The sequence below is a fragment of the Zootoca vivipara genome, chromosome 6 (assembly GCF_963506605.1).
Source record: "Zootoca vivipara chromosome 6, rZooViv1.1, whole genome shotgun sequence".
Classification (NCBI taxonomy): Eukaryota; Metazoa; Chordata; class Lepidosauria; order Squamata; family Lacertidae; genus Zootoca; species Zootoca vivipara.
In genome coordinates, this window is record NC_083281.1 from 81,087,743 (window position 1) to 81,102,825 (window position 15,083).

Here is a 15,083-nt window from a genome sequence, read left to right on the forward strand (position 1 = left end):
CTGGATAGCTCGGTTGGTTAGAGCGCATTGGTGCTGTTCATGCCCAGGTTCCAGGTTGTGATCTCCATGTGGGATAGCGGCATATTCCTGCTGCATCGCAGGGGGTTGGACTAGATGATGCTATGGGGTCCCTTCCAACTCTACAATTCTATGAAGTTTTTTTTTTTTTTTTTTTAAAGAGCGCTCCAACTCTGTTCCTCTGCTCTCCAAGGTAATTGGTAGATGCTCCCTGGGTGTGTTGGTGTGTATGTGTGACACAACTCTTTGGCAAGCTCTGCAGCTCGCTCGCTCGCTGGCTCGTTCCCCAGCCAACCCCCCTGACAGCCCAGGAAGGAGAGGGAGGGAGGGAGCCGCGCGCCAAGGCGAGAGCGTGCGCGCCGACGGACTGGCGCTGCCGCCGCTCCTCCTGCGCTCAGCCCGCGCCGCTGGAGGCAAGCAGGGCGCCGGGTGGCGAGGCTGTGCGCGGGGCTCGCTGCCGCAGGAGATGCGCCTCTCCGGATTTTGAGTCGCTTTCTCTTCCACCCCCCTCTCCCAGTCCCTAACCCCTACCCCCATCCCTCCAAAAAAGAAGAAAAAGCGGGGGGAAAGAAGCCAAGATGACGGTCGAATTCGAGGAGTGCATCAAGGATTCGCCCCGATTCCGGTAAGAAAGAGCCTTGCCGATCTCCGTCTCTCTTTCTCTCTCTTTTTTGATATGGTTGCAAAACGGCTCGCGCTGAAATCGCTTCGGATTAAACCGCCGCCCCCACCCCACCCCGCTGTGGTTCCCCGCCCAAGAACAAGGCGCAGTCTGGATGGGGTTGGACCAGGTCTCCCCTCGGAGCCGGTTTTCTCCATCCTCTTCCCCCCCCCTCCCCACCCCAAACCGTGACCTGCTTTTGGCGTTTGTACGGGGTGCGTTCGGCGTCGCGGTTTGGAAGCAGGTTGGCGTCACACACACACACACAGCGACAGGGGTTTGTTTAATTTATTCGTTGTTAAAGGCGGGGAAAGGAAGAAATGGTCGTGGTTCGGTTGGGTTGTGCAAGGAGCAAAATGCCTCTTCTCCCCGCGTCTCCCCTGCATGATGTCCTGCCCTTAGAATGCAGGCTAAAGAGAGATTCAGTTTTGGTCTGTGCAAAAACCGCATGGAAGAATTCAACAGCTTTCATGGAGGATTTCATACATACGTACGTACGCACGCACACACACACGCAGTTGCCGTGGAACATAATGGTAGGTTTGGTAGGGAAAGGCGGGCTTCGTTTTTCAAGCCACCCCCTTCAATATCTTGATAATGATTTTATTATTATTATTTTTTTAAAAAGCCTTTAGTCCCTGTAAGATGAGCAGCTGGCTCTGGCAGAGAAGAAAAGACGGGGAGAGGGAGGGAAGCCTGTCTAGGACTGCCTGTCTAGGACTGTCTTCCTGCCTTACAAAGGCTCTTCCCCCTCTAATCTCATTAAGGGAGGTGGGAAAGAGACAGAAGGATCCAGGAAGCAGGGATGATCAAATGGATCCACGGAAAGGCGGTTCTATCCGATGCAAACAGCCTTGTCCCCGAGAGGGCTGGGTCCTCCTTAATGAGCCTCATGAGGTCTAGCGGCATAGGTAGTGTTTTGGGAAAAGGAGAATCTAGGATGCAGGCCTGATGATCCCCTCTACGGAGGATGGGGGCTCAATGTCAGCCTCTTCTAGGAGCGGAAATATGGTATCCCTCCCAGCCTGAAAAAACAACAACACACACACCAAAAAACTGTGTGTGTGTGTGTGTTTTGTCTGGCTGGGTCCCTCCAATCGCAGAGACTTGAACGCCTGGTGTGTTGTACAAAGGGGCACGCACACACACACATCCATTCATCCGGAGGGATCTCAGCTGGGCGTGAGAACAGATAAAGGAAATATGGGTGGTGTCAAGAAGCCTCGTCTAGAAAGGCGAGCCAGAAGACGTCGGGAATGGCAAAAGAAGCAAAACATTATTAATACTATTTAAATAATAATAATAATAATAACAATAACAATAATAGCGAGAGAGCTCATATTGATAAGGCTGGAGCGGGGGTGTCATTTCTCCTCCTTCTCCCCAAAGACGTTTTTTTGAGCGACTAAGCGAGGAGGGAAAAGGAGAGAACTCAAGGATGGAGAGACATCAAGGTCATCTGCAGCCACGCGTGTGTGTCTGAGATGGCGGGGGACAGGGTTATGCCGCAGAGACCACCCACCAGAAAGGATGTGATGGCTCTCGTGTTTGGAGCCGTGGAGATATTGGTCAGTGATATGGGCTTAGAGTGCAGGAATGGAGCATCGCCAGCTGCAGATTTCTTGGAAGGGCAAAGGTACACCTTAAATTAGGGAGGAGAGAGACTGAGAAACATCTTTGTATGCATCCATGCATTTAATCAGGAGTAGGGAACCTTAGGTCCGGGGACCAGAAGTGGCCCTCAGGCCTCTCTTTCTGGCCCTCGGAAATCTCCCCCGTCCCATACACCTCACTGGCCCTCCTTGAATGTTTTTTGCCTGGCTGGAGTGTGCCCTTGAACTCTGATCCTGCCTTTCTGCTTGCCTGGGTGTGAGAATGCGTGCATAGAAATTAGTCTCCTGTACAAAGGTACAATTTGCATCTGTTGCTCCACGCACTATTGGCATGTGGCCCCTGGAAGGTTGCCCAGCAGGGAATGTGGCCCTCGGGCTGAAATAAGCTTCCCCATTGCTGCATGTAATATTTTCTTGTATTGCGAATGCCCGTACATGTTTGGACATATAGGTTTATATGCACAAAATGCTATAGGCTGGGCTTGTTGTCGGCCTGAGTAAAGCGTCCCCTGGTGGGCTCTCTCCCTGTCCCTCTAAGCTGCACTGGGCAGCTGAATCAAGACACCCTTTCCATTTTTCACAAGGCCTGTAACCCAAAATCACCCTTGGGTATTCTGGGAAGTTCAAAGTGTAGCTGAATATCACTGTCAAAAGGAAGTAGTTCTCTAGGCAGTGCAAAGTATGTAATTCTCTCCCATAGGGGGCAGTGATGGCTGCCAACTGGGATGGCTTTATAAGAGGATTGGACAAATTCATGAAGGAGAAGACAACCAGCGGCTACTAGCCATGATGGCTGTGTCCTACCTCCTCTGCTGGAGAGTTGCTGTTGCGCCAGGATCCTGCTTGGGGACTTCCCATGGAGACATCTAGTTGGCTACCGTGAGAACAGGATGTTGGGCTAAGTGGGCCTTTGGCCTGATCCAGCAGGGCTCTTCTGATGTGCCGAGGTCTACTGACAGAGGAAAGATGTCCATGACATCTTCAGACCTGGAATTGCTGGCCCAGGCCCAGACCACAATGCTAAAGATGCTTATCTGGAGCAAGCCAGGGAGACTTAGTTTTGAGTAGACATGCATTGACCTGCTTAACAATCCTGGGCCGTGCTGTCTTTCGTTTGAAGACCTCATCACCAGAGCTGCAAAAACACCAGTCGGTTTGCATGGTTTGGCTAATCAATCAGGACTGCAAAAGCTGATGAAGATTGAGGTTCCATTCCGCTTGGCAAAGGCAATTTTTTAATCCAAGAGGTCGGGATATTTTACAACACAGTCCTGCGCATATCCACTTAGACGTAAGCCTCACTGCATTTGACAGGGTTTACTCCCGAGTAGGCAGGTCTAGAAATGCAGCCCTGTTGTAACAATAGCATTAAAAGAAAATTATAAAAGTCAACCCATTAGGAATGGTAAATGATAAACAAGACCTTGCAAAAAGGTTCTTTAACTGAGGTTTTGGTAATCTGCAAAGTGAATTCAATTCAATCCAATTTAAATCAATGTGCTATTTCATTGGTTAATTGGTTGCCGTCAGCTGATTAGTCTATCTGTTCAGCTAGGGCTGTGAAGCTCTGTATACTTTCTTGGGAGTTAGACCGACCCGCCCCCAATCTGTACCATACACTTAAAGCACTATTTAGCAGCCATGGCTTCCCCAAAAGAATCCTGAGAGTTGATAAGAGACCCCTGTTGCCCTCATAGAGCCACGACTTGCAGAGTGGTTTTAAAGTCAATCCCTCTTTCCAGGAAAGCCTGGGAATTGCAGCTCTGTGAAGGGAGTTAGGGTTTCTCGTAACAACTCTCAACACTCTTAAAACTATAGTTCCCAGGATTCTTCAGTGGAAGCCATGCCTATTAAAGTGGTATGGTGCAACTTTAAATGTATGGTAAACATGTAAGTGATACTGGACTCAAGGTGGACTTTCTTCTGGGTAAACATGGCTGAATTGTCCAAGTCTCTTCCCCCAACTTTTGATTGGTAATGGTACTCATCAGATTATCATCCACTTCTTGCTCTGGGGCAGAGATGTTGGGAAGACCTGGTGCCAGACCGTCAGTATCCCAGCAGCACCAACCACTGACACTTGCTCTGTATCAGCCTTTGGAAAAACCATCTGCAGCCAGAAAGTGCCAGTTAAATTCCCTGCAATGCTGCAGAGCAGCTTTCCCTAGAATTATCTCCAACTGAGTCCTACTCAGAGTGGACTCATTGAAGTTAACGAAGCTAAGTTAGCCATGTACCTCATTCTCAGGAAGTCTATTCTGAGTAGGGCTAACACCGGGCACAGCCCCATATCTGGTGCTTTCCAGAGGTTTTGGAGTACAGATCCCATCAACTCCAGACACCATGACCAAAGTTAAGGGATGCTGGAAGATGTGGTGAAATATATACGGAGAGAGAGACTGACTGACTGACTACCAGGTTGGGTGCAAAATTTAAATGGAAGTTCCAGGGCCCAACAAGCTGACTAGTGGTCCACCTTACCAGGTGAGGAAGAGGGCCTCTAACATAGCAGCAGACCCACTAAAGTGTGCTTTGCCCAGGGCATCTCCAACCCACCTGTGGCTCTGACAGCAGGAAGGGTATAGGCAGGTCGTCTACTGCAGGCATCCCCCAAACTGCGGCCCTCCAGATGTTTTGGCCTACAACTCCCATGATCCCTAGCTAACAGGACCAAGTGGTCAGGGATGATGGGAATTGTAGTCCAAAACATCTGGAGGGCCAAATTTTGGGGATGCCTGGTCTACTCTTATGTTCTGCTTCAATGCAGGAGCCCACAGAGAAAGCAACAAGACTGGTCAAAGATTGCTGGACCACAGGCAGCTCTGAGTGAGCAACTTGCTCTGATAGACGTTGGGAGCAGACGGATGCCTTGTATACCTCCTTCAAGCTCCATCTCCTCTGGCCTGAAGATGGACACTCTTCCTCTATTGCTTCCTTCTTGGTGCACTCCTGATTGGAGGCATCTGGTTGGGGAAAGGTGTCCATGAGGATCTGGGGTCTGATGCACTGGTCTCTCTGCCTTCTGCTGTCAGCTCTGAGCCCCGACCCAGACCTGGCTCCCCATCCTCCAAGTCTGTGTCCGGATCACTGCTGGGTACAGAAGTCATGACATCTACCCTTGTTAAAAAATGCATGCTTCACCATGCAACTGACCTAGGAAAGGGGGATTATACACTTAAGCAATAATCTCTGCTTATGGGTCGTAAAGGTTGGGTGGGACCTTGGTGGTTAACTAGGCCAACCCCAAGCGAAATGCAGACTCTTGCAACCACAGCATGCCTGATATGTGGCTATCTGGCCAGTCTTTCAATGCCTCTAATGGAGTAGAGATCTCCTCCCTACCCTCGTGCAAGCTCATTACTATTTTTCTCTGTCATTAGTAAGTTTCTCTGAATGGAATGTCTCTGAAAGAACACCAGTGTGTATTATGCTGGTCATAAGAAGATCCTGCTGGATCAGGCCAATGGCTTGCCCAGCCCAGCATCCTGTGGGCAACAAGATGCCTCTGGGAAACTCACAAGCAGGATCCAAGCACAAGAGCCGTCTCTTGGTTTCCAGCTACTGCTGCTAGGAAGCATTACGGCCTCTAGCTGTGGAGACAGAGCGTAGCTATTTGGGCTAGTAGCCATTTATATCTTTATCCTCCATGAATTTGTCTACTCCTCTTTTAATGCCATCCAAGTTGGTGGCCATTTTCCCATCTTCTGGAAGTGAGTTCCATAGTTTAACCGTGCACTGCGTTGAAAAGCCCTTTCTTTTATCTGTCCCAAATCTTCCAACATTCTGCTTCATTGAGCGATCCTGAGTTCGAATCCTATGAGCAAGGGAGAAAAACACTCTTTTTAAAAATATTGTTTTCCACCCATGCATCATTTTATAAATGTGTATTACCAGTATATTCTGCCCCTCCCCACCTCATAAGAATGAGAAAAATTAGGTTGTATCCAACATTCCTCCTGCTTTCCTGTCTCGGGAGGCAACGAAGGAGTTTGTCAAGTCAAACCGTTGGAAGGCTGTAGAGACTGATATGGGAGAAACATGCTTTGTTGCAGCTGGGGCAGATGGAGGTGTCCGGTTGTGCTGCTGCAGATGCACCATGATGTTTCTTCTCTCTGCACTCCTCCCAGTGGTCATTCCTCTTCTGGTCACTGCTGTGGATGCACGACTTGGCTGCCTGTCTCCAGGCACTGCGGTTGACGGCAAGGGCTTGATGTTGCCAACCTTCATGTGATGTTTGCAGACATCTTTGTAGCACAGAGTTGGTCTGCCAACGGGCCTGGCACCTGAAGCCAGCTCCCATAGAGCCCATCCTTGGGGACCCTACCATCTTCCATTCTGTGGACATGACCAAACCAGCAGGACCCGAGCACAACAGCTTCCCCCACTTCTGACTCCCAGGAGCTTTGTATTCAGCAGTGGAGGTAAAGCATAACCCTAAGATAGCTTTCATTGATAGCTTTCTCCTCCGTGAGTTGGTTACATCCTCATCTAAGTTGGTGGCCCTCACTGTTGCTTGTGGGAGAAAATTCCATAGTTTAACTCTGCACTTTGTTTGCCAAGTCTAGGCAGTTGGCCAGAGTTTTGATTTCCTTCCGTTCATCCTTGGCTTTTCTCCTCCCTCCCCCCCTCCACCCAAAGCTGCAAACGAGCCCCTGTACTCATAGATTAAACGCGGCACACACAAAAAGCCATTTTGATGCATTCGTGCGATTCTGCATGATGTTGGGGATCGCTTGTGCACAACAGTAAGGAGGAGCGGAATAAAAGACCAGAAGAAATGGAAGGAAATGCAAGCTGCAGTAACCTTTTCTGTTTCTGGAATTAGTTCTTGGTGGTGTCGGTGGGAAATCTGATCCAGTTTGGATTTAAAAGCAAATCTGCTTCGTTCACACTTTTTTGGGCACGATTCGAGGACCAAAATGCAGCTGCCCTTCGAAATCCTCACTTCTCCGGATGTTGCAGCATGGTGATGCGTATAAAACTGCAGATACTTGTGATGATAATCATACAAAATGCAACATTCTATGGGAAATAACTTTGCAAAAACGTGTATAATGGGCAGAATTGTATACAGATTCCATGGAAGAGACTCGCGTTAAAATGTTGGTGAATTTTTTAGGAGGGCTTTTAAAAGAAACAAATAAATTGCAAACTGAGATGGAAATGTGGAGCGCGGAACTTTTATTTTGTAAAATTTATAAACCGCTTGATTGTAAAAGCAAAACCCTGAAAGAGGCTTACAAAAAAAAGTACGCTCCGAAAAATGAGAAACATAGAGAAACCAAAAATTGTCCATTCCTACTTAGAAATTAGTAATGAAGGCCATATCTGCACTATGCATTTAAAACACAAATGATACTACTGTACTTTAAACAGTCATGGCTCCTCCCAAAGAATCCTGGGAACTGTAGTTTGTGAAGAGTGCTGAGGTTGCACAGAGCTTCAATTCCCAGAGTGGGTTAAGAATCAGCTCATCTTCCAAAGGAACTTTGGAAATAGTAGATTTGGCCATAATTTCTGACTGGGGCTGATGGGAGTTGTAGTTCAACAAGATCTTTCACATCACCACTCTAATGGTTCAACCGGGGACTCACTGGTTATTTTCTATTCTTGTTTTGTATTTTTTTTTTCGTGAACCGCCATGGGATCTTCAGATGAAGCGTGGTATACAAATTTAATGTAGTATAATAATAATAATTTCCACAAGGAACCATGTGCTTCACCACTAGGTAAAGGTAAAGGGACCCCTGACCATTAGGTCCAGTCGTGACCGACTCTGGGGTTGCGCGCTCATCTCGCATTATTGGCCGAGGGAGCCGGCGTATAGCTTCCAGGTCATGTGGCTAGCATGACAAAGCCGCTTCTGGCAAACCAGAGCAGCACATGGAAACGCCGTTTACCTTCCCGCTGTAACGGTTCCTATTTATCTACTTGCATTTTGACGTGCTTTCGAACTGCTAGGTTGTCAGGAGCTGGGACCAAGCAACGGGAGCTCACCCCATCACAGGGATTCGAACCGCCGACCTTCTGATCAGCAAGCCCTAGGCTCGGTGGTTTCACCACTAGGGATGGGCAAATCAGCCCATTTCAGCCTCACTCTGGTTCTCATTTTTCTAGCCTTAAGTTCCATTTTTCTCTCTCTCTTTTAGTCCTCAAAAAAATCACCAGTAAATTTCTCCTAAGGTATACACATATGGGTGAAGTTTTGCACAACAAACACATTTTTGCGCAGCCATTTTCCTAAACATAATGACTTTATGTTATTTTCACTAATTTTCATTAATATGCACACTTTACTCCAGTTTATGCATTTCTTTCCTTTTTATTTTCACACATTCCTTGGCTGGAATTTTGCATTGCAAAATTCAGAGAAGTGCAAATTTCAAGGGATGGCTGTGTTTCATTTTGCATATTGTTTTTGAAAGTGTGATTTATGTAGATATGCCTTTATTTATTTTATTTGTGTTCTGCCTTTTCCTCTCCAAGGGGCTCGTGGTGGTGTACATTGTTCTGCCAATCGGCATTTAATCCCCACAACAGCCCTGCGAGGTAGGTTAGCCTGAGAAGCACTGACTGGCTGCCCAGTGAGCTTCATGGCTGAGTGAGGATTTGAACCCTGGTCTCCAAGGTCCTAGTCCGACACTCTAACCACTACACAACACTGGCTCTAAATGGGAACTGTATCATATGTCTCCTACATCCCTTATATACCCACTGCATTGTGGTCTCTCCCTGCTGACCCAGATCAGGGCCGGCTCTAGGTAGAGTCCCGGGGGCGTGGGGTGGCAGGGCGCCGGGCCAGTAGGTGGGGTGCTGCGCGGCAAAGCCGCGTGGAAGCCCTGCTGCGCCCTGCGAGGGCAGGGACGCCGGAGCGATCTCTGCCCCTCAGCGCCAGGGCACCCGACCTGCTCGAGACTCCCCTGACTCAGATTCCCCATCTTACATTTGAAGAAAGTCAGGCAAAAGTCAGATACCCAGGCAAAACAAAGACTTGGAGCAACAGATCCAGGGAATTATATGCATTCGTACTGTGAACAGGAACCCAAGCGGCCGATTTAAATAACAGCTAGTGTCTACTGCGCTGCTCTCAGACTGCGCGGACCTTTTTCTTTTGGGCCTCACTCAAATGCCTCCGATGGATTAGCCCGGCAAAAAGAGGGGAGCCACGGAGGGGTTGCCCACCAGTGCCTCCATAGCATCGTGCCGGAGCAGTGACTTCACCGGCCAGATGTCTCTGTCCCTGTGGCCGTGACCCTTTGCTAGGTGACGTCAAGATAAATTGTATAGGTTTGCATGTTTATTTACTTAGTGGCTGAGCATGAGTAGGCTTGGGGCCAAATGGCTTTGCTTGCTAGGAGTGAGGCTGGGCTGTTCATTAGGGTCCCATTGTTGCAAGCACAATCCCCACGGTCCGATTTGTGGCCCAATATTCTCTATCTCTTTTGGTTTTTGTAAACGGAGAACCTTTCCCAGCACGAGGCCTGCATTTCCAAACCCCAGGGGCGTTCTCAACCCTGGGTGTCTGGGCTGTTTGTGGTTACTCAGAAGTGACAGAAACGCACACTCTGCACATTCTCAGAGGCACTGGGACTCCACACATTCCAGCACATTGGAAACAGATGCTGGGCTGGCTCTTGAAGCAAGTGCTGACTGAAAGGGAAATCCCTTTGAATTCAATGATTGCCTAACATTCTTTTGGGGTGATACATCCTTTAATAACTCATGCAATTAAAGGGGGTGGGGGAAAACAGCAACAAACCATCAAACGTATTAAATCATCTGTGTCACCCATTAAGGTGAAAACACATCCATTTCTTCTTTTAATCGCCCCACAGAAATGGTACACCTATGATCCCCTCCTCTCATATATATGTCATGATCTGTGGCAAGTCATTTCAAGCTGGGGCTGTGAATAATTTGTTAAGTGAGAAACAGCAGTATGCTTCTGAATGCCTGCCAGCTGCTGGGAATCACGAGTGGGGAGATAGTGCTGTTATGCATGGGCCCTGCTTGTGGGCTTTCCAGAGGGGCGCCTTGGTTGGCCATTGTGATAACAGGATGCTGGACAAGATGGGTCTGATCCAGTAGACTCCTGTTTTGTAGCTCTGGTGAGACCAAATGCAGGCGGCTGTCTGCGGTGCGATTCAGGACTCGTGTCTTGCTTCCTTTCCCATCAGCCTCTGCTGGACGAGGGTCGTTCTTCTGTGTCTCTGAGTCATGCGCAGTTGGACCAGTCAGGGTTGAGATGGACTTGCATCACGAAAAAGAGGCTCATGGCACTGTGCGGAGATGCTTTGAGCTGGTTCCTTGAGACAAGTTGCTTCTTGCATAGTTAGAGTGAAGCAGATGCCCACCTAAGCTATTCTGTCTTATATCACCTGGAAGACCAGGGTTCAAATCCCCACTCAGGCATGAAGCTCACTGGGTGACCCTGGGCCAGTCACCTTCTCTCAGCCTAACATACCTCACAGGGTTGTTGTGAAGATGAAATGGAGGAGAGGAGAAACTTGTACACCATCTTGAGCTCTTTGGAAGAAAAGGTGGTATATAAATATAATAAATTATAATAATAACAGAAGTCTTCAGGTGTCGTCAAGGATACCGTTCAGTCTCCAGTGTTTGAAGTAAGGGCACTTCCAGATGCTCCATTTATTGAGCCTCCATCCTTATTTCTTTGCAGGAAGATTAGATAAAGTTTGCTATTTAATGAAGCTTTCGTTCTGATGAGTTTCTGAGGAAGCTAGAGAATGTTGCGTCCAATCAAGTGCTAGTCCTTTTTTCCTTATTGCTGAAAGCTCGATATTTTGGGGGGAGCAGGGTTTTTGCAAAAGACCCTCCCCATCAGCTATCCGTACCACACATTTAGAGCACATGGCTTCCCCAAAGAAACTTGGGAACTGCAGTTTGTTAAGGGTGCTGGCAATTCTCACTAAACTACAATTCCCAGGGTATTTGGGAGAAGCCATGTGCTTTAAATGTGTGAAGGTGAGCAGAATTGTGTGGCCTTAATCTGCCGGGTTGTGATTGAATCCCACCTGAAAACAGCAACCGTCTAGGAAAGTCCTACAATTCATCTGCCAGCCCAGCCAGATTCTGCAGGTGGAATTGAGGATGGGGGCGCTATTTTACTTTCCCCCCTTTTGCAGCAAAAATGAGGCACCTTCTCTTCCATACGCATTCATAATTTTTTTCAAAAGGAGACTCTTGAGTTGAGCTGCTGAGTTGGGATATATAATTTGCAAAATTTGACGCTATCAAGCCTGGGCTCAATAGGGACTGGGTGTGGCTCACTGTACAGAAATTAATGGTCCCTCTCTATGTGTTTCTATATGCTATCTTTGTCTTGTCTTTTGGAGCAGGCCACACCTATTCCGATTGGAACTTGTCTTTTTGACTGGATCTCATTGTAATTTATTCTGCCCTGTGCAATATCCCTTGGGGTTGATTGACCTTTTGGCATTCCCCCTCCCCCTTGGAAAAACATTCCCATTGAGGTTAACAATTCAAGAAGCACCTGACACAAAGCAGGGCTATAAAAGCTTCTGCCACAATAAGTTTTTCAAGGTGCTTCAAAGCTCTTTGTTCTTTTCCTTACTGCAAAGACTCAGCAGAATTACCTGTCCTCAGATGAATCTGCTTTACAGCCTTTCTACCTGAGTCATTAGGCTTGGGGCAGGGAGTGTGACCCACTCCCAAAGCATATGAATTGGCAAAGCAAGAAAGATAGCATGCACAAATTTCTAAAAAGGGACAATCGCTTCTCAGTTGTGAATGAGCAAGCACCCAGTTCCCTACTGAGCCCAACTCTGATGATGCCAAACTTTGCACACTTTGCTTCACACCGGGGTCTCTCTCAGAAATTTTAGTTTGCTGTCAAAGTGCAACATTGACACACTGGAATTTGCAACTGGAATGATCAAGGAACCAAGACCATTCAGAGCTGTGACTCAGACTAGGGACACGATCTGACCTGGTTCATCTAAGGATAGATCATTTGCACCTTTGGCGCTGTAAAAGTAAATCTTTGGGATGGTAAAAATGCCAATAGAACCTCCAGTTTTAAGTCAAGGGGTTTTAATTTGGGGAGGGAGAAGTGTGCTGCAGCTCCCGTAAATTTTGGAACCTCCAATCTGTAGGCTGGTTCCTTTTGTGCACCTTGTAGAGGCATGCATAGTTTGCGCTAAGGTAAACACACCTAATTACCTTGAAAGACCTGTTTGGAGTGCGTTTTCCCCCTTCCGCTTGATGCTGTCATCCAATTGGCACACAGACGCCTTTTGTCGCCTGGCTAATGCAGCCACAGTTGTTCCTCAGTCACCCCAAAAGCATTGCTGACTCCTTATCATGCACGGTTAGGAAACTCAGAGGTGCAAAGCAAAGACCATAGGAAACTGCCTTTTGCCAATTCAAGACAAATTTCTACAAATTTCAGTAGGTGTACTGTGAATATACCATAGTTGGATACAAACCCAGTGGTTTATTATTATTATTATTATTATTATTATTATTATTATTATTATTATTATTATCATCATCATCAATTTATATACTGCCCTTCATCAAAAGATCCCAGGGTCGTGTACAACTTTAAAACTACATTACAGAACACCAATGATAAAAAGCATACTGACAAACAGCCTAATAACAAAATAGTTATCATAATAACAGTCCTCTCTCTCCCCCTTCCCCCTTTCACAGGCCATAGATTATTTAATAGCCATAGGGCCTAGGTAAAGAGGAATGTTTTTGCCTCTCTGGGAAGAGCATTCCACAATCAGGGAGCCACTACAAAAAAGGCCCATCTATGATGACTTCACCACAGCTCTCCTGGATTTCAGATGGAGGGCATTCCCAGCTGAAATGTCAGGGGCTGAATGTGGGACATTCTGCATGCAAAGCAGATGTTCTAGTACTCAGCTATAGCCCCTCCTTTCATAGGAACATAAGAAGAGCCTGCTGAATCAGGCCAATTGTCGATATTGTCCAGCATCCTGTTTTCACAATGGCCAACCAGATGCCAGTGAGAAGCCTGAGAGCAGGACTCGATCACAAGAGCACTCTCCTTTCCTATGGTTCCCTGCAACATGTATTCAGAGATATATTGCCTCTGAAAGGCTGAGCATAGCCATTAATAGCTTTGTCTTCTATGAATTTGCTTCATCTTCTTTTAAAGTCATCCAAGTTAGCGGCCACCACTGCCTCCTGTGGGAGAGAGTTCCATAGGTTAACTTTGCACTCTGTGAAGAAGTTTCTTTGGTTTTTGAATGTAGAAGGGCTGATCTGGTCCACTTGCACCGACACCCAGGTTTAAGGCCAAGACCTGGTAGGACTCAGTTTGCTGTCTGCATTCCCAATACCTTCCAGCTTAATTGATAGAGTCGCCCCCTCCCCCGGGAACTCTCATTTCCCAAGCTCCCCCAAACCAGTGTTTTGGAAGGAAGCAAAACATCTCGAAGCAGCCTTGCAGATAGCCTGGTGCCACGCCAGTAGGTCGGTGTACTGGGGCGCTAGTCCAACCGTGGCTTTAGAAGAGGGACAGATCTCAAAGGGAGCCCAGCATCCGTTTCACAGACGCCAAATGCGTATGCTTCTCATGCCATGCAGAGAGCGCCAATGTGACAATCGCACCCCAGGAGCCTTCTTCTCTAATGGAGGCTTCTTCAGCTGCTCTGCTGCCTCTCTGCATGTCTGTCAGCTGCATTATGTTCCCAAGCGATCACCTGGAGTTCCTGCATATGCTTCAGAGGACACTTCTGCAGGGGGTGGCAGAGAGCATCTTCCCAGCAAGGAAAAGCTAGAATAGGCTGCAGCTCGGCGGAAGAGCCTCTCTGCTTTGCATGCAGTAGGTACCAAGATCAGTCCCCAGCCACACCAGTTAGGACTGGAGGAAATCAAAGCCCTGGAGAGCCACTGCCATTGTCAGTGCGGACGGTATGGAGTTAGATAGACTAAGAGTCTGTATAAGAAGGCTTCCTATGTTCCTTATCTTGAGGGAAGGTTTGCAGCTTCGTGGAAGAGCTTTGAACACAGGAGGTTCCAGTTGGAATCTGCAACACCTCCAGGCAGGCCTGAAAAGGAGCACTGCCTGAGCTTCTGGAGCGCCTCTGCCAGTCAGCCTAGACCAGAAAGAGGTGAACCTATGATTCTCCTAATCTGCCCCATCCAGCATGGCCAAGTGTCCAGGGATGATGGGAGGTGGGTTACAATATTTTAATGATAATTTTGTCCTTTGGAAAGCAGTGTTTTACACGTTATTGTATAGATTGCTGAGTCACATAATGTAAAAAGGCAGCACAGAGCTATTTTTATAAATAAAATAAAACAGACATGCAGAATGTTGGCATGTGTTTTAAACTGAGTTTAAGCTCCTGGTTGATTTTTTTTTAAAAAAATTGAAGGTGTAAAATAGTTTTTTAAAACTCCCCCCTCCCCAAGATTATTTAATTGCTTTATTCTTTTTGTCGACTGCTTCACAGTTTTGCTTTCTTAAACAATCAAGCGGTATAGAAATGTTACGAGATGAATAAAATGTAAAAAAAATCTCAAGGACTGCAGCCCTCAGCCTGCTGTCAGCTGACCACTCTTCGGTTCCAAGCCCCTGACTGAAAAAGTAAGGGATGTATCCAACATCAGGCCTTCTCAGAGCAAACACACTGAAATGGATGGACATAAGGAACAGGATCGGGCCAGTGGCCCACTTAGTCCAGCATCCCGTTCTTACAGTGGCTAGCCAGACGCTCCCAAGGGAAGCCTGAAACGAGGATTTGAGCACAAGAGAACTCTCCCTCCCT

The 15,083-nt window shown here is 47.4% G+C and overlaps 1 protein-coding gene across 1 annotated transcript in view; it reads left to right on the forward strand.

Annotated features, from left to right (window-relative positions):
- The first annotated feature begins 336 nt into the window (after positions 1–336).
- ACAP3 (ArfGAP with coiled-coil, ankyrin repeat and PH domains 3) overlaps positions 337–15,083 on the forward strand; it is a 149,107-nt gene continuing 134,360 nt past the window's right edge. Inside the window, exon 1 of the mRNA XM_035117469.2 lies at positions 337–643. Coding sequence (XP_034973360.1) covers positions 597–643 — 47 coding nt within the window. The 5' untranslated portion in view covers positions 337–596. The remainder of the gene's footprint in view (positions 644–15,083) is intronic.